General features: G+C 37.0%; 2 protein-coding genes across 3 annotated transcripts; one reads left to right on the plus strand and one right to left on the minus strand.

Moving 5' to 3' along the window:
* Positions 1 to 5945: 5945 nt before the first annotated feature.
* LOC112171958 (B-box zinc finger protein 20) lies at positions 5946 to 7550 on the plus strand. The gene is made up of 2 exons (XM_024309086.2): positions 5946 to 6491; positions 6937 to 7550. The coding sequence occupies exons 1-2, from the start codon at positions 6306 to 6308 to the stop codon at positions 7399 to 7401; spliced, it is 651 nt and encodes a 216-aa protein (XP_024164854.1). The 5' UTR covers positions 5946 to 6305; the 3' UTR covers positions 7402 to 7550.
* Positions 7551 to 8720: 1170 nt separating this feature from the next.
* Positions 8721 to 18966, minus strand: LOC112171956 (kinesin-like protein KIN-7D, mitochondrial). 2 transcript variants are annotated; one of them, XM_024309084.2, is made up of 25 exons: positions 18249 to 18966; positions 18008 to 18105; positions 17789 to 17878; positions 17582 to 17634; positions 16753 to 16818; positions 15923 to 15976; positions 15668 to 15727; positions 15298 to 15376; positions 15105 to 15172; positions 14581 to 14637; positions 14381 to 14485; positions 13892 to 13996; positions 13558 to 13665; positions 13311 to 13445; positions 13034 to 13216; positions 12467 to 12679; positions 12162 to 12302; positions 11784 to 11903; positions 11633 to 11683; positions 11457 to 11504; positions 11172 to 11297; positions 9953 to 10690; positions 9570 to 9699; positions 9376 to 9486; positions 8721 to 9139 (listed from the first exon to the last, which is right to left on the minus strand). In XM_024309084.2, exons 1-24 carry the CDS (start codon positions 18590 to 18592, stop codon positions 9401 to 9403), a joined length of 3258 nt encoding a protein of 1085 aa, XP_024164852.1. In that variant the 5' UTR covers positions 18593 to 18966; the 3' UTR covers positions 8721 to 9139; positions 9376 to 9400. The 2 variants fall into 2 exon arrangements, with proteins under 2 accessions (XP_024164852.1, XP_024164853.1); XM_024309085.1 differs by having other exon boundaries at positions 13311 to 13442; positions 18249 to 18592.
* Positions 18967 to 19822: the final 856 nt, after the last annotated feature.

Genomic DNA, 19822 nt, shown 5'->3' on the forward strand with positions numbered 1-19822 from the left:
GACCTGAGCCTCTCTCTCAAACTCTTGGTCCAAACCCTAATCCTTAATCCCTCAGTCCCTCTCTCGACCACTCCCTGTCTGTCTCTCTCTCTCTCTCTCTCTCTCTCTCTCTCTCTCTCTCTCTCTCTCTCTCTCTCTCTCTCTCTCTCTCTCTCTCTCTCTCTCTCTCTCTCTCTCTCTCTCTCTCTCTCTCTCTCTCTCTCTCTCTCGAAATCGAATCGTTCGACCCATTCGATTTCATTTCACGTCAAATCGATTCGATTCAAAGTAGTTGAACAATTGCTGCAGTACTGCTAGTGAGTACGAGCTCGGAGCTTCAATTGTTTTGGATTAGAAGCTTTGGATTGTTGAGTTGAGGTTCGAGACTTCGATCTACCCAATTTTAGACTTTTTAGGAATTCGATCTTGGATATGTTATATATTATCTTGAGATTTACCAATTTGTTATGGGTTTTAAACTTTTAATGGTTTTTCTTTTGTGCTTGGAGGAGCAGGAGCACCGATGACTAAGTTTGATGTTTGAGGGAGAAGGACTAAGTTTGTGGGTCTCAATGTTCCGCCATCTGTACCCAGGTATGGGATATCTCTTTTGATGTAAAACATTTTCAAAAGACCATATCTGTATCTGTTAACAACTTAACATGCTAGAAGGATTTTGTTCATTTTGTTCAGTATAATAATCAATTTGGCTATTGGCTTACTCTCTTGATGTCCAGGTGGTCATTCTCATGTTCTTTTCAAAAGTGAGGGCCTCAAAACCTTCGGTTACAAGGATATTTCTGAACTCTCTTGTTCTGTGGAATAGGACTATGGATTAAAGGAGTGTTCAATTTTTTTCCCTTCTTCCTTGCTGGTCATGTAAGTTCCTGTTTGTCTTAATTTGACAGCACCCACATAATTAATTTGTAATAAGTCAATGTTGTTGAATCATGAATGTTTGGTTGGATTTGTCTATGAAATTTTAGGTTCTTGATTCATCAACCCAACATAAACTATCCTTGGATAATATTTGTGGAAATCTGAAGAATCATGTATTATTATTTTAAATTGTAAGGTGAGGAAGTGCTACTCTTATCTCTGAATCCTTAGGCACCTAATTAATAGGTTACATTGTTACAAGTAGGCATCACCTCACCATAAGTATTCAAAATTTCATTCTTATCCGAGTTTCCCTACTTTATATGTTGCTTTTCTTATTTGGCCTAACATGCTCTCATTATAATTTTCAGGTGTTCCAATCTCAACAATTCAAGAAATCTTACAATCAAGGCTTAGAACTAGAGCAACGTAGGAGCACCCCATTTTGATCGGTTTGGACCAACAGGTCAGTTTCAAAGTGATATATATTTGTAATGTTAGATGATGAAAATGTTATATATATATATATATATATATATATATATGTTTGATGTTTGTATTAATATCACAATGTATGATGTTTGTTTCTTTTGTCCAATGAGTTAACCTAAATTCTTCTTCATTGATTGAATTTGCAGAACTGCCAGCATTCTTATTCTTTTCAACTAAAATGGATTTGCAGAAACTTTGAGTCTTTGAGTGAGGCAGGGAGCACAACAAGCAAATATGCAGTGACAATGAGATGAAACTTGAGTCTTTGAATGCTTTGTTTTCAACTATTGTCCGCTTTGTTATTGTATCATTCATTCATTTGTGTGAACTGTAAGTGATGGTATGAAGTGATGATGAGATGAACTATAAGTGATGAACTGAAGTTGATGTGAGAGAGTGAGAGAGTGAGAGTTATAAGTTATTTGATTGTTTTACATTTGCTTATGGTCTGGGCCTTTAAATTCATATAAGTTATTTGATTGTTTTTCATTTGCTTTCAGTTTTTCAGTTGCTGACAGGTTTGGAATTTAAAATTTTCATTTGGGCCGTAGCTGAAAGCTGGCCCAATCTTAAACTCGGTTGGAGGCCCAACCAACTGATACCGAGAAGTTGATATACCGACTTTTGTGGCCGGTAATGGTACTTCATTTTGTGTACCAATAAGTTCTGGTATGGTAGGTGGTTTTGGCCTTGGAGGGCTGGTACCGTACTGAACCCAGCCCTAGCTGAGCAGGTGGGAGGCTGCTGCTGCTGCAGTTCGTTGGTGGTGCTGCTGCAAATCGGAGGTGCTGGGATCCGGACGTGCGAAGCGGGGGCGCTGGGTTGTGCGCAGATGAGGCCGGTTTGGCTGTGCTTAGCGTTGCGTCGCAGGATTGCAGGTGATGCTGCAAGGTGGTGATGCAGGAGCTGGGGGGTGCTGCTGTGCGCCCAGGCGGGTGGTGGTCTGATCTAGGCTGGAGGCCGATGGTGTGCTACAAGCCCGTGTATTGCAAGCGGCAAGGCTGGGAAGGCAGTGGGCTGGGATGCAGGCTACTGCGCAGGTTGCAGAAGGAGGGAAAAGCCAAGCTAAGGTTTTTTTTCTTTTATCTTTAGGCTAGGGTTAGATTATCGTGCTGATAACGTGTTGTAAGAGAATTGTAATTGTGTTTATTATTGATAATAGGAGCCCTTTATATAGGGTGCTACAAGGTACACAATAAGTAATAGAATCCGAATACAATTGAATACCTAGAACACTTTCCTATTACAACTCTAAACCCTAGTTTGTAGAGGCACACATTATGTCGACATCCTTCAACAACTCAGCATTTCATTTGGTAAATTATTTTTTAAACATGATGAGATCATAAAAAGCATGTTTAACGTGTTTGGTAACCTGTCGTGTAAAAATGTTACGAGTATGTGTAAAGACTAAAAAGTTTTGTTACTCCGGATGATAATTTAAAAACACAACTCCATTACATTACCATTAAAAAAAAAAAAAAAAAAACACTCCAATACATTAAAACCTTAGTTGTTCGCATAAACTGTTAACAATTCATTATCTTGCAAAGTTGCTGTAAAAAGATTGGCAGATGAATAGGACCTACCCATTTACTTACATAGAAAAGAAAAAAGAAAAAAAAGAAGAATTTATGCTTTATGGTCCAAAATTGTAATCGGAGCACATGGTACAAATTTTTGATTTATGAGAAACTGCTTGTTGCAAACTTCCAGAGTCTGGTGAATCGATCGGTGCTAAGAAGACCAAAGACACCGAGGAAATACTCAAAGTATGTTAGTTATATGGAAAAGCAATGCTCAATGCATGTATATCCACACTATAAACCTCATTAGAAGCACAACAAGCAATGTGAACATCAAACAAAGTAGAACCCAGCTGCAACTATATATGATGTAGAAAACTTTCCAGGCCCATGCCTCACCTTGTCTGAAAAGAGGGGAAGAACGAAAAAGAATAAATTGAGTAGCAATTAACAATAGATTAGATTAGATTAGACATACCTAGCCCATGTGATTCTTATCCCAGCACAATGAAAAAAGAACTAAAATGTCCATGGAGAGAGAGGAGTGCAGGGAAAAGAACAGAGGAGAAGAAAGAGACATAATGCATCATTTGGGAAATTTAGTCAGGGTGTTTTGGGGAATGTTGAAAATTTCATTAAAGTGATCGCTTCTCCGCTATGCGTTCGACAAACGTAGATGAAAAAAAGCATGCTAGCACCTGCTTTTTATTTTTGTGGTTTCGGGTTGCAGTTGGTAAAAATAACGCTGGATTAAAATATTTACCAAACAGCTAATGAGATGAAAATGGTGAAAAAAAGAAGAAGCAAAAACTAGCCCCAAAACTCAATACCAAACTAGTCCTAATCGTTTCAATACTTTTAACCCAAGCACTTTGATGGCAAAATGGAGGAACCGCTAGCTCTCATGTTTGAAGCTCTCATGTTTCTCAAGTATCCTATAAAAAAAATGTCATCAAAAAAAAAAAAAAGTATCCTATTAATAAGAAGTGTGACAAAGAGCCAAAGAGTAGTGATTACTTTTTCACATGGTCTGTCATTCATCACCAACTTGGCTTCCGTGCATCATCTAATTACAAGAGCTCCGTGAGCATCCCCTTGAATAATGCTCCAATCCATGTGGGTTGGATCCTATTGGAACTACCAACCAATAATTTAATTCCCAATCCCTCTTTTGTTTCTTTCTCTCTTATGGCACTATACAGTTGATGATATGCCCACAACTAGCAAATCTTTCAAGATAAAAGAGCAGGATGCGCACTACCGCTTGTTTAAAACGATTTCCAGTCAACAAGATCCTCCATAAATATCATAATCCCAATATTGAAAAAGTGTTATTTTGTCATCTTCTACGCTTTTGCCGATTTCTTTATTTACAAGCAATCTTCTTCTCTTCCTTTGCTCTCCCATTCTGATATAACGTGCATTATTTGGTGGGTGATTGAAGGGGTCCCTTTTTATATTATCTTGGATCAATTCCTAAAGGTATGGTTCATACTTAATTGAGATGTCCCAACAAAATCAAACAACAAGTCAATGGTCCTTGATTTAGAAGGCAAAGGTGAATAGATGACCTAATCTCTAGGTATGCATCACGATATTTGACGTTTTAACTTCAACAACATTTATGAGTAAAAAAATCGTCTTTAAAGACAGGAAGACAAGATGTTCAATGAATTGTCTTAAAAATACATATGTAAAACTATAATTTTAAAGAAATAATCAAAGAACGTTATGACATGTATGAATTGAGAATAAGTCGGGGATTTGTGTGCTTCAAGGAGGGTGGCAAATAACCTTAAATACGATATTCATTAAATCATACAGTAATTTAGAATACAGGTACCATATTATCGCAAAAACTTAAACATTTTCCTGCATTACAAATTGTCATTTACTTTGAAAAACCAAAGCCTAAACTTGAGAATGTGGGACAACGAATTTGACAAAACTAGCTGTCATGCTTCAACTCTTGAAAAAGCTCTTTTTGGTTGTGTTAGGCCTAATGCCTTGCAATAATTGATAGATTCCAAATAATGGCGGTGGGAATTGGGAAAAACGTGTGTTTAATACAATTATACTCGAAAGAAGTTTCAAAATATTGTTGGCACCTCCCCTAAGAACCTAATTGCCAAAAGTGAGAACAACCGTGCCATTTTTCTTTGCCTCCTCCAAGGTTTTTGATGGTTCATAGCTCCTTGTAAAAAGACCATTTGGACATTCCCTTCCCTTTGGGTTTGGAAGGGACTTATTTTGGAATTCAATTATTTCATTAATGAATTGCAGCTGGTGCGGGTACAGATAATGACACAATGCTCTATCAAATGAATGGCAAGCAGCTATTAGCTACCAAGAAATAAATATAAGCACCAGTGCCACTGGAAAAATGTGTATATCCTTTATCCAATTTGATCTTTGTAATTGATATATGGGGTACTTCATCCTAAACCCAATATGATCTTTCAAGGTAGTTGTAGTGTGATCTGCATTTATGGATGCTCTACTTAATATAAGCTACATTTGAATATCGAAATTCAGTAGCTTCTCGACTTTGACTAGCTCTCTATTGTGTATTCTTAACTAAACATTTAGCTTGAATTTCTCTTTAACGTAAGGTTCTCAACTCTAATAGGTGTCTTCATAATTCTAGGTTGCTAATAACTAGTTTCACCCACATGGGCCCCCAAGTCCTCCCTCCCTAACCTTTGCCTCCATTTTTTTTCCGTCACGGTGCATTCGACTACTAACACTCAATTAACTCCAAGAAGAAAACCGGCGAAGTAGACTGCAATGACGATCATCGACAGAACTACTTGATAACTTCGATGGTAGAGGGACGTCATATATAAGATATTAGCACTTTTAGATCAAAAGTGAAAGCAAGCAAACCTCTAGCTAATTGATATTACTGTGTGATCTGGTCTCCCATGATCTGAGACTGCTCAATCAACATCATCTCTCTTTCTCATTAAATATATATTATTCTACAGTAGTAGAGGCTGGGACCATCTCTCTCTCTCATTATAAAGTTCCAGTTCCATCTTCTGATTTCGTCAAGCACTCAAGCCTCCATCTCCAAATTCACATATTCTTGGAAATATCACTAAAACCTTTTGGGTTAAATAGAATATTGGCCAAGAAAAGCCTGGTTGCTACCTCGATCTTTACTCAAATCTGTATGTATATATACAGTTAGAGAGAAAGACACGGCATTTAGAGCTTTCTCAAAGGGTGAAAGCACCCTAGCTCACAGAGATCTTAGCTGCTCTCTCTCTCTCTCTCTCTGGTCCCTGAAAATCCAAAACCCCATAACTTATTTGTCCTGCACATCCCATCTCTCCACCATAACCCCAGTCTTCGCACCCATCAACTACTTAAAAAGATCAAAGACAAAGACAAAGAGCAGAGCAGAGAATCAATCCAAGTGAAGAAATGAAGATCCGGTGCGATGTGTGTGACAAAGCTGAGGCCACTGTGTTCTGCTCAGCAGATGAAGCAGCTCTCTGCGATGTCTGTGATCGCCGTGTTCACCATGCAAATAAGCTTGCAAGCAAACACAAGCGCTTTTTTCTTCTCCAACCAACTTGCAAAGATTCCCCTCATTGTGATATCTGTCAGGTACCTTGCTCAAATCCTAGTTTTTGCTCAGTTTTTACTTCCTTCAGTAGTTTACAATAACGTACCTTTCGGCCAACCACAACGAAAAAATTGATGAGAAAATGAACTCAAGAGTTTTTGTAATCTATTATGAACTCAAGAGAAAATGAACAAGCGTAAACAACCTACCTTTGATACTGAGATTTAGACTATTACATTTCTTGGAATTGACTAGACAATAGAAACTTTTCTGTTCTTGTCATTTTCGATCCACAATTCAACAAATCCAAAAGCAGGTTGATATTTCTAGCCGCTGCTATGCTTTTGTATCACCATGTCTTGTTGAGAAGATTAGATTTAGCTTAATGTGACAAACTTTCCATTTCAAGACTAAAACTGCAAGAACAAAAAGATATATATAAGCTTACATGAGTCGTAAATTAGTTTTGGTGGGTTTAATTTGCAGGAAAGGCGCGGATTCTTCTTCTGTCAAGAAGACAGAGCAATTCTTTGCAGGGAATGTGACCATTCAATCCACAACGCCAATGAACACACTAAGAAACACAACAGGTTTCTTCTCGCTGGTGTAAAGCTCTCTGCTGATTCTACTCTGTATCCAACTTCATCATCATCATGCTCTACCTTCTCTGATGACATAGTCATCATCAACAGTAGTGATCATGCAAGAGTAGCCTCCAAGTCATCAACAAAGAGACCTAGAACAAGATGCAATGAACAAAAATTGTCATCCTCATCATATAAGGTAGAGGAGAATTGTTCTATCAATGACAATGGTTCGGTGATTTCAACAAACAGCATATCCGAGTACTTGATGGGAGATCAGATCACCGAGTGGCGTGTGGAAGACCTTCTTGATGTCTCATTTGAATTTGATTGTTTCTGTGAGGTTGGAAGTGCACCTTACATGTAGAGAGCTAACAATATCACTTTTGCAGATATTGCTTCTGGGAAATGTTAGTTTTACTTGTTGGAACAATCCAACTCTTTTTTTCAATTTTTTTTTCTTTGTTTCCAATTCAATCACATTCTCATGTGTGAGATTCGTGATATCTGAACCCTTCCTATAAGAAAAGAGTTGGGGAAGAAGTGATGGAGTTGGGAAAAAGGTTAGTAAAAAGAGTTGGAGTTTCTGACATGTAGTGAAGAAAGATTTCAAAAGCAATAGTTCTTTCTCAAGAGAACGATGTGATCTGGATATCTGGAGTTTCATTTCAATCCCATCAACCAAGCACGATAGAGAGGCCTTTGAGAAGTCATAAAACTTATTATAGGAGTTCAGCTTTTTCTATCTTTCTTTTTTTTTCTTTTTTGAATCTGAAAATCTGTATTAACATTTTTTTCAAGGTTTTTTTTTATGTGATATTGCTGTTTCAGAGGTATTCTTCTTTTTTTGTTATGGGAGAATCATAATTGTTATTGGATATGGATGAGTACCCCAAAGAAAACAAAGTAGGAAAGTTTGGACTCTGCAGATTCATACCGTAAGAGTCACGTTCTGACAGTCAATTAATCAGATAAATTCAACCGTGGAAATTAATGAGCATGCCAACTGCCTTGTTATTTTTCACCATTACATCTAAATTTAACGACAGGTGAGCACGACTAACAATAGAGTCAACTGACCACTTGAGCTGCACACCGTAAATAGTGTTCATAGACTCATAGTACCCTAAGAGAGACCAAACTCATGAGAAAGCCACAAACTAGAGCGCTTCAGGTTAAGAGTAAAAGCAAATAAAGAATAGCCAACACTATGTCCTGCGGAAACTAGAGGCAAACATTGAAGCCTTATTTTCTTAAGTGCAGCTGAGGCTGCATAGTCATAAACCTAACACTCACTAGAACTTCAAGGAGACCAAGAGTTGTTGACAACTTTGTTGCAAACTTTAAAACAACCAAATAGGTAAGTTGTTTATCAATAATGAAATACCACAAGGGAAATTGCCCTTACGGTTGTAGTCCACAAGGAAAAGAAAAGGTCAAGCCTAGAATCCATCAAGGAAAAGAAAAAGTCGAGCCTAGAATCCCACCATGCACAATTCTGCTAGAAGGAAAGAATGAGAGACAGAAAGTAGAAAAATTTCTTCGAACAGTAGGAACACATTTTCAGGTACATGCTACATTTCCACAAAAACCTGAACTGTGGCACACAGATTTAAGTGGCCTCTAAAACATCTGCTTCACAGTTCACACTAAGATTTGCAGAGTAAAAGACAAAAAGCTTACATATGGAAAAGGAAACAGCTCTATAATGACAAAAGTTCAACTCACAGAAATTTTTTACCGCTATAGACGATTCTACCAAGTGAGGAACAAGTCAATAAACAGAGTTAATGAATTGATATTGCACAAATGGATGAAGAATATTGCTTCTTAAGCATACATTGTATCTATACACGGCAAAGTAACAATATAACACCAATCACAACATTTTGCTGCATGCTGAAGAAACAAAGCAACATCCTGCATCTCATACTCCCAAATGTGCCGGTTTCTTTCTCCCATTTTTGTACCTTCTTATTTAACAGCCCCCCAGAGAGAAACAAAGTATAAATATACCTTTCAGACAGTCACACTTACGTACAAGCAAACTAATTAAAGAATTGCACCCCCTATATCACGGAAAATTGCAAACCGGCGACAAAGCCCTGCAAAATAAAATGCAGAAAAGAAAATGTAAAAGACCCATGTAAAACTATGACTGCTCATCCATCCTTATCAACCAAAAAAAAGAAAATGACTTGTTACCCATCCAAACCTGAAAATTAGTCTAAGCAATCCAAACCCACAAATTAATGCATTAAGTAAACACAAGTTATACTGTCACCATCTTAAAATCCTATTGCCAATCAGATAATTTCCACAAAAACAAAAAAGGTGTTACCTTTATTTGAGGGCATAAAACAGCATCACGAAGTAAATGCAAAAAGCCTATCTGCAATCTTTGTACGACAAATTGGGCACTCGGAACAAGCAAGTGAACACGATTTACATACTGCAAAAGATGTACATCATGATCACTAAAATACAGAGTGGAAAGAGCTGAAGAGCTTTGCATAAAAATTCAAATTCACTTACAACAAAAATGTCGGCAAGGCAATAGAATTGCTGCAGTTGGTGCTTCGAAGCATACTTTACAGAGATGGGAATTGGCATCACCATTTCCCTGGTGTTTGAGCTCTTTTTCCTTCATCTCTTGCATTCGAGCCTGAAAACATAAAAGTACAATCTATAACACAACTTTCAAAACTCTTAACTACTACAAAGCTTCATAGTTCACAAACACTTGCTTAACTCTCTTTCTTTTTTCTTTTATCCCCACCCCACCTATACCAGTGAGCTGTTGCCTGTTGGTTATTTGAATCAACACCCTGTCCAAATCTTGACTCCAGTTTCTAAAAGGAATGGCAAAACAAGCCTAGCGCACTACAGGTTAAAAGATAATGCAGATTCTGTTTTACCTTAAGGCGAAGAACGAGGGGTTCTTCAGTGCGAACTTCATCATTAGCTGGTTTTGAAACATCCAACGCTTGTCTCTCTTTGGGGATAGTATTACTTTCACTGTCATTTGCTTTAAAACCATTATTGGTTTCCATGGCATCATTGTGTCTTTCTTCTGTGGTTGTCTCAGGGATAGCTCCACCCTCTTTCTTTAATTTTGCAACCAGGACCCACATGTTTGCCAAGTCATTTTCCAGAGCTTCTTCTCTTTTCTTTGCATCTTCAACCTTTTTCCTGTATTCCTCCTCTACAAATTCCTTTTCAGACAGAGCAGCCTCAAGAGCTGCCTCTCGCTGTTTCCTAGCCTGGAGTTCCATCCTTAAATCATCAGGATCAAGATTCCAAGACTCAAAGTCCTCAGACAGCATATCATTAGCACGACCAGAAAGCCTCCCTTTCCTCCCAGGTCTTGATCCATCATTGTACTTGCGGTTGACACCATTACCAGGATGCATGTTAGAACTTCTAGAATTATTGGCTAGCTCACGAGCAGCCAACAACTCTTTCTCCAGTTTAGCACTCTGTAATGACAGTTTTGTCACTTCACCGGCCAAGTTTTTCAACTCAACAGCAGCAGCAGATGCCAGTTCCTTTGCATAAGAAGCTTCTTCAGCCAGTTTCTGATTTTGCACATGTAACCCACTATTCTCCTCTGAGAACTGGACATGCTCCACTTTTAGTCTTTCATTCTCAATCTCCTATGAAGAAACAAAAGCATCAATCAGTTAATGAATACATCGAAATGGAAGCAACCTCTTGAATTAGTACAAGAACATCTCCAAGCATAATAAAAAAAGGAAGTTATTAACACTCACGATGTCAATCTACACGCCAATTAATATCTTCTTATCTTCTTACACACATAAAAAGTTCGAAAGGATAGTATATTGATATAATGGGACTATTACCAACAATCCCCAAGCTAAAAAAACTAATAACCATAACTTTTACCCAAAAAGGAAAATGACCGGATTACATGTTCTCAAAATTGCTACTGTCATGTAAGAATGACAGCAGGAGTGTCTACATGAAAGCCCACAAGAACCATGAATAACAAACTAAACAAAATACAGAAAGTGCAACTCGACCACATGGCAGAATATTTGAGAGTAAAGGAACAGATAGCACCTAGTAATCTAGGGTCTATGGATTCAGAAGCTAAGAAAGATCGGCAATCACCTGAGACTGGATTTTCTTTCTCAATTCATCAACATACTCTTCAGACACACCGTGCTCGGAAAACCCTGAAGCTAGGCGCCGCTCTAATTGATTCACTTTTTCTTGCAATTCCAAGTTCTCTGCACACTGAAAAGAGCCAAAGATATTTATATATATATATATATATGCATATTTATATAACAGAGGAAATAAAGAACAAAGCTAGATGGAATAAAAAAAAAAAAGTAAATAAATAAAAAACCATAAATAAAACAATGTCAATTAAAGCAAGAATAATATTCCAACCTTATTTTGCAGTTGCTCTTGAAGAATACGATTGTCTGCTGATTTTATCTGCATAAGTTAAACTCAAAAGAATGAAATTCTATTACCATTAGAAAGTACTGTGTTATTACACTCCCACTTACGGTCCATCAAACACTAATATACAGAAAAAGCAATAACATAATATAAACACTCACTTCCAACTCAAACCCCTTCTCATCGCACTGTGTCATCAGTCTCTTAACTGTCTGTTGCAAGTAAAACAAAATTTCAGCTATTCACAAATTAAGACACAGTCGCACAGAGAACTACATATGAAATAACGAAGTTATGAGAACAAAGAACAACCTGCTGCATCTCAACCAAAGATGCATTAGAGACTGAAGCCTCACCACTTTCATTGATGCGCTGTTCTAAAACCCTCATCTGCCTTCTCTTTTCATGGATATCACGTTCCAAGTTCTCAATCTGTAGGCAAGCATAATTATATAATCAAGAGCCTTTTTAAGGAAATACACATACTTCAGCTGCGCAAATGAAGCTCTCAACTAATAAATTTTCCAGATAGCTGAATGCTGGATTGTAAAGCATGGAAAAAGATTACATCTCTGATCACATTAAGCAATCAACTCTCTTCTTATCAAACAATGTGTAAAAAGATAATAATGAGCACTTTAAAAACAATGGCGCAGAATAGGCTTTGGCAACAGTGAAAGGAAAATTTACTTGAACTTTGGAGCTATCAGGGTCATTTACAGACTGCTCCACCATTCGCTTCAAGGTGCTGGTGCCAAGTGCTATCTCTCCAGCAAGCATCTTTACTTGCTCGACAAGCAGGTCTATATGATCTGTCATTGTCATCCCTCCCTAAATACATAAAACAATTAATAAAGCAATCATTACCCTAAACTGATTAATACATAAAACAATTGTAATTAGAATCAAAATTATTTGTGACAATTTAGCAAAAGTATTCAAAGTTTATTTGCTGAACTGGAAAGAGACCAAAAAATAAACAAAGGAGGACTTACTGTTGTCAGTTTCGAACCACTGATAAGTTCCCCAGCTTGAGTTGATTCTGTAATTGTACTGCCAGCAGGTGAGAGCTCTTCATTCCACCTGCTGGAAGATCTTTTGTGTCTAATATCATAAGACAGATCTGATGGGACACCAGAGGCAGAAGAAGGTGAGTCCTGGTTCTCACTTTCTACTAGCAAGGACCCATCTCGCACTACTTCCGTTTTCTGACAGAAAATCCACAAAGGTCAAGTATGACAGAATTAGTGTTGATAACAATATAAAATTTTAGAGAGGGAGATAGACTAAACAGATAAAGTCACAGAAGATGAAAAGAGAAACTTCAGATTATTATATGTGAGAGGAAAGGAAATCCTTGTCTTCATTATAATATGTGATATAATGTGCATCCTTCTATATATAGACCTTCCACATAAGGCATCTCCTCATAACTAATTTGTCTCATTTGGAAATAACAGTATCCAGCATTCAAGGCTCAACATACTAGGTTAAGAAAAAGGGTAAAAAGACAACAGCAAATACCATGCTTTCTTTGCAACTTAGTTCAGTAAGGTACTCACATCATCCTCACCAACAGAATAACGTCGTTGGTGGGTGGGAATATCACTCAAACATCCAGGTATGGTATTTTTTGATGAAACAAGAATGAGCTTCGTCAGCCTCTGGATTCTACTCATAAGAGCAGCCTTTGCTTCCTCTTCTTCCTCCAATCTTGATTGCATTTTGACTTGGCCTTCTTCCAACTAGTTGGAAAACAGCAAAGACGATATATAAATCTTAATCATATATAAATATTAAGCCATGCCACAATCAAGCAAAAAATTTTGAGAAGAAAACCTTCTGCTTTAAAGTGATAATTTCCTCATGACTGATGCCAACAAGCATACCCTTCCTTAGCTGATCAAGCTCTTCTTTAAGGACTGAAATTTCTCTTTGATACTTCTTAATTAAAGACTTTTCATCAATAATCTGCTAGAAATATTTTCAGGAAAACAAAAACAGAGAAAAGAGGAATGGTTAGCTACAGGTGTTTAATGCTGAGTCTTGACTTGAAATTTTGTACATACAGTAAAATGTAGCGCACCTTATTACGTGATGCGTAGATCTCTACTCGCTTTGCTCTGCTTGCGAACTTCAATGTATTATGGGTTTCCTCCATGCTACTTGATGCAGGAGTAACCGTGCAAATGAGCTGGAAAATTATACAACGATGGCACAAGAGGAAGCAAAGTTATAACAATTTTAACTGCATAAATATTTTCAGAACTATTGATTCAATAGCACATACATGGTAGAGGTTTCAAACAAACTATAAGCACTGAATAAATAGACATTAAATCATGGATTAATGTGTTTAAATTACAAGATTTACAGCAACAGATCAATATGGGCAAACAAATGTAGCATCTGAAACTCACCGAAACATGTCCATGCCCACTTAGCGAAGATTGTAAAAGGCGGGTGAGCTTAGAATCTCGATATGGAACATGGGATGCCTTTCCCTCACTCAGCTTCCCAATTACCTTCATTGCAACGAAACGAAGTTTAATTCATAAACATTGTCATGGTACATATCAATCAAAACATCATAGTGATTCATAAAACTAGAGTGATCATTTTCCTTCATAATTTTTTTTTCTTTTGCTCAAATAATACAGTGAACATCAAACAATAGATACATGTAAAGTTCTCTACTAATAATGGAAAGTGCATCAGCTATCATATTGCCGAAACAAAAATGCCACCAAAGGCATTCAATATATTTGCATATATGCATGTGCATATAAGCTTTTGTAATTCTACACATGTGACTAAACAAATAATGCACTTAATAAAGCTACAAAAATAATAAGTACTAAAAAATATCCTCAACATTTAGTAATATAATTATATAGTAAGGCACATACAGTTCCAAGAGTTAAAAGGCTCTTGTTAATGTAAGATCCTTCCTTTCTTCTTAGTCCAGTTGTTTCAGTTTTAGAGCTCTCCGATCCAGCTAGATCAATCAAGTTCTAAAGAAAAGAAATAAACAAGAAGTTAAGACTAAACATGCATGGATACAGAGAAATAATCTGATATTTAGGAATGACAAGTATCTTAACCATACAAGTTGAGAGAAGATCACTCCATCATATTCATCCCCATGGGCACTACTTTCAATCATCTGCAAATGCAGGTGAGTTAAAAATTCAGCAGTCAACTTGTCGTGCAGAAATAAACAAATAAATCACCTCAGACACAATGATTAATTTTATAAGAGAAAAGTAAGCAAATTTTGACTACAACTACTGTCCAAGTGATAACTAATTGATGCGTAAACTATGTATTGCCCTTGGCAACAACATTTGAAATATTTTCAATTACCAATATCTGAAATATGAACTGAAAAAGAATAATTGATTTGTTCCAGGAGGTACAGGGAAGGCTCAAACAACTAGCAAAAGAGAAATGTCTTTCTCTATTACAATAGTGACTTTACAATGAATGCATGTCTTCCTGGACGGAGAACTTGGTCCATCAAGATAGATAAAATATAGAACAGCAAATGCAATCACAAATATGTTGATGGAAAAATTGGCATCTCATCACAATCGTAGCAGTGCAAATTGATAATTTATGAGGAATATTTACCAGTGTAAATATGGTGTGACTTCTACTACTGAACAAATTATAATTGTTTGATCCAACATGACGGTGCTCTGCCATTACCATGCAACAATTAAAAAGTCAGTCAACCAAATTTGAACAGTCAATCAATTTAGGCAAATAAACTGATGGAAGAAAAAGAAAATGTAAATCTAACAAAAGCCATCACTACAAGTACCTTCTCCAGCAGCAATAAACGAAAGTGCATGCCCAGGAGACAGAACAACTTCTTCTTTTATACCCTCAACATATGTACCCTAAAATTCCGAGCATTATTGTAAGGTTGTAACCAAAAAGAAATACAAGCACATCAAATACTAGAGAAGCCAGTCAAAAAAATCATGGGAAAAAAAAAACACAGCGAGCAAACACAATTGATGCCATTTCATAAATATAATTTGTCTATGCATGCAGGAAAGCAAAAGAGATGAAGACAAATTACAAAAGGAACAGAGGAGATGAATGATAATAAAAGGCCTTTAGAAACAAGAAAAAAGATGACATTACAATAAGGAATTAGGAATTCTAATAAAAGAAAATAAGCAAACCTGTGAATCTTCTCTAACACGCAAATTTTGACCTGTTGGGTCAAGCAAGTCATTTATCACCTGAATACATATGCACAAAGAGCACCAAAATCAATTACCCAGAAACAATAGTTTCGGTGTTAAGTCTAAACACCAAAACTAAAAAAAAAAAAATTTAAAATTTAAAAAAAAAAGTAAAGAGATATTGATCAAAAGAAGAATAAAGATTATGAATATAAAGATAAAAAATGATGGCATACATATAATTCTACTGACCTCATTGTAGATCTCAAGATACGAGACACGAAGTAAAAACTCTCTTCCTGGGGTCTGAAATCAGAATTCCTCTATCAATTAACAACATGCAACTCAAGCCGGTCTTTCATCATTATAAACAAAAATCAGATAATTAAGCTTCCAATACGTGGCAAAACAAGTAAGCAGTCATCTATACTATATTTAAAAGAAGAGGGTTTGCTCACCATAACAGAACTTTTTTTATGGTTATAGCCCTTAAATATTAAAAAAATTTGGAGTTGAATTATTTAGGAAGGACAAAAAGTCAGTTCACAAAAGATAAGAAAAGGAGAAAAAGGTTAACATACTATTCACAAAAAAAAACCCACAAAAAAATTAAATAAAATAAAAAGTGGAATAGCTGCCCACTTAGTTATCCACACCCATAGACTGTGTTTGTGACTTCTAGAATAATCTATTGGCAAGCAACACACAAATACAAACTGAACAATTCACAGAAAGAGATAGGTAGAACTCATATCTGTTAGGTTCTTATGCCAGTAGAACAGCACTATAGATTTCAAAGAAAGACAGTAGCAATATGATTAATTAATTTATATTAGTAAATTACCATCTGTTACTTGCTGAAAGGATTTTACAATCAAAACTAATATGGTGTAAATCATAATCTTTCATTAGATGTTAATGTTACATAATTGCTTTCCTAGAAGATGCCAAAAAAGCGAGTGTGGGGGTAGGGATAAGTATGTGTATGATGATAAAAAGGGCAAGATACATCACAGGGAAAATGTCAAATTAAGGAGTACTTTACAACTATACAATTCATAAGTAAATAAATAAGCACTTACATCTTGGATCATACTGAATACATCTTTTATGGCCAATGGTATAACACCTGGAGCGTTTTGATCTCCCTGTGCAGACAAAAATGAGTCAAATCAACAATATTGCAAGGATATTACATTATCAGTGGTGTACAAAAGGGGCACATATTTTTTTGTACTGATGCAAGGGAACAGAAACAAGAAAAATCAAGTATGGTAAAAGAACTTACATAAAATTATTACCCATTGACTTGCTCATAGAAGTAGATTATAATTATTCTACCAATAACTTAATAATCGGGGTTGTGCTTTATAATAGACTTTGTAAAGAGTTGATAAAGATGCGAAAGCATGGACGACAGCATCGAAATCAAGAGTTTCTTGTTACCATGTTCATTTGAGTCAACATGACCATTTCCTCACTATTAGTTTACAAAAAGTTATGATATCAAAGTTTTATGGAATTTAAAACAAATGTGTATTATTATTCATCATGAAAATTAACTAGAATTCACATAAGCAGCTGCAATTAAGGTTTTGTTAGGACACAGATTTTACCACATATTACAGAAAAATGAGTACAGTAACATCTATGATTTCTAACTCCCAAAATCTCTCATGCAAAGTAAAGAGATAGAACAATCACACCAGTAACATGCACCTGTGCTACGGAGTAGTCCCTTATGAATCCTTATACTTTTTTTTTTTTATATAGGCAACACAAGGAAAGCTTGTATCTAACTTCCTTAATGTGTAATCAAATATAGGGAGAATAAGCAAAACAAGACGGCATGGTTTTTATACATTCTCAAAGTTCTAACAGAAAATCCCAAGAAAGCACAGTGACACTTACATGCATAGTGTGCGTCTTCCCACTACTTGTCACACCATAGGCAAAAACAGTGCCTGCGTAGTTAGCAACCAAGCTATTAGAAATGGAAAATTAACTAAGAAAACTGAATGCAATTACTGAATTCAGTTTTTCTACTAAAACAGACATTCCGCCAGCGGAGTTTCATTAAATATGTACAAAAGAATTGAAACAGAAGGTATGACATACCATTGACACCTTCCATGGCAGCTTTGACCACAGGTTTGGCAGCGACCTCATACACCTCTTGCGAAATCGTATCCTGTCCAAAAACTTTATCTGCAAACAACAAAACAATCCTCAAATCCAACAAACTTCAAATGCAAATCGATTCGGCCACATTAATAACTAGCCATTTGCTTTTGCATTTCCATCAATCTACATCCGAAATTTCAAATTCAAACTTACCGAATGCATAGGCTGTAACTGGATTGTACGCATTCCGCACAATCTTATCACCATCTGCATACCAAGTGACCTCATCCCCTCTCTGATACTCCCTCTCGCTGCAACCAAAAGCCCCAAAAAGAAAACCAAACAATTCAACCACATTACCTCAATTCAAAAACCCTAGGATCCAACGGTTCAAATCCCCCCAATCCCAAAGCCCGTAGATCCGATCCAATCCCGACGGATCTACCAAAATTACCTGAGAGGGCGAAACCGAATCGTGACCGATATGCTATCCCCAGACCTCGGCGCATCCACAATCTCGGCCATAAGGTCCTCGGCCGCGAACCCCACGGGCGAGACGCCGCCGTAGGACCGCGAGCCTTGGTACATTGATTCGGAGCGGGAGCGGCTGGGCGTGGCGGATCGGGGACCGAGTCCACTTCCGGAGTTGTAAAACGACGTCGCTGAGCTGGAGCAGGAGCGCGGAATGAGAGCGCGGCCGTTGATCAGCGAGGAGGAGGAGGAGGTCGAGGAGTAGGGACTTGAAGGCTTGCGGTACGAGAATGGCGAGCTGCTCCTTGCTCTGGAGGACGAGGCCATCCAGGTGAGTCAACTCGAACTCGGTGGCTGACTGGGCCAAGCAAGCAAATCCAAGTGGAGAGAGAGAAGAGAATGGAGAAGGAAAAGAAGAAGAGGAAGAGGAAGGTGCAGCGGAAGGAAGAATATGTCAGAGAGAGTCACATGGTTTGGGAACCGAAAGCGAAGAACATTGTCTTCCACCTTTATTTATAAATATATACTCACTCACACGCTTCTTGAAGCTATTATACCTCACTGGCTCACAGTGTGAGCGAAGCTCCCTCTCTCTGTGCGTAACAGAGGGAGAGAGAGATGGAGATGGTTTCGTCTTCTTTAAGGCAAAGTGAGAGTTGCAGAGAGAGAGAGAGAGGGACTAATAACCGGTGAGGTGAGTGGTGAGTGAGAGTAGAGAGAGAGAGAGATTGAAATTGTTTTTTGTGGATTATTGGAATTTGAAAATAAATAATTACTGGGGTGACGTGGCGGGGTGGTTTAAATTTAGTGGAAGCACCCGCGCTAACAAAAATACAAGACGGGCTTTGAAAAACAAACGTTGCCAGGGAGCGGGAATAACAGCGGCCGCCGATTGGGACGATTTACAAAACGCCAGTACTAATCATTTTTAAATTTAATTATTTTTTTTATTTTCTGATTTTTTTTGTTCTTGTTTTTTAACTGAGAGTAAAATAATAAAATGACATTATTGGGGTTAGTCCAAGCGGTGAAGAAAGATTTGAAATCGGGTCTAGAATTAGGCTAGGTCAAGGGTATGATTTGCCTTCAATATAACTAAAATAATTAAAATTTGTAAAATGACATTTTTTATTGTTTAGGGTTTGTCGACTACTTGATTCAGGTTGTTGAACAAATTTGGTTGGATTGTGTTTTACTATAATGAATGCTAGTTTAATATGAGTTGGTTGTAACTAATGCTTTCCTCTATTGGGAGTCTAATTACTTAATGCATGAAACGTCAAGTTGACTGGGGAATGGGGTTTTTGTTTTTGATGCGATTGGGGAATGGGGTTTATGAAGCTCGATGTTGGTGTAAATATTCAAATGGCCTAAAATATTGGCTATGAACGATTTAAGGAGGAGGAAAGGTATCCTATCGAACTTGTTTCCTTGCCATTATATAACATTGGCTAAAATTTTAGTTATATGGATTGGGTCTAAGATCTATGTTTTTACTACTTCATATTTAAAGATTAAGTATAGTTGAATGACATTAAGTATATTTTTTTCATTATT

Source organism: Rosa chinensis, chromosome 6 (assembly GCF_002994745.2).
Source record: "Rosa chinensis cultivar Old Blush chromosome 6, RchiOBHm-V2, whole genome shotgun sequence".
In the NCBI taxonomy this organism is placed as follows: Eukaryota; Viridiplantae; Streptophyta; class Magnoliopsida; order Rosales; family Rosaceae; genus Rosa; species Rosa chinensis.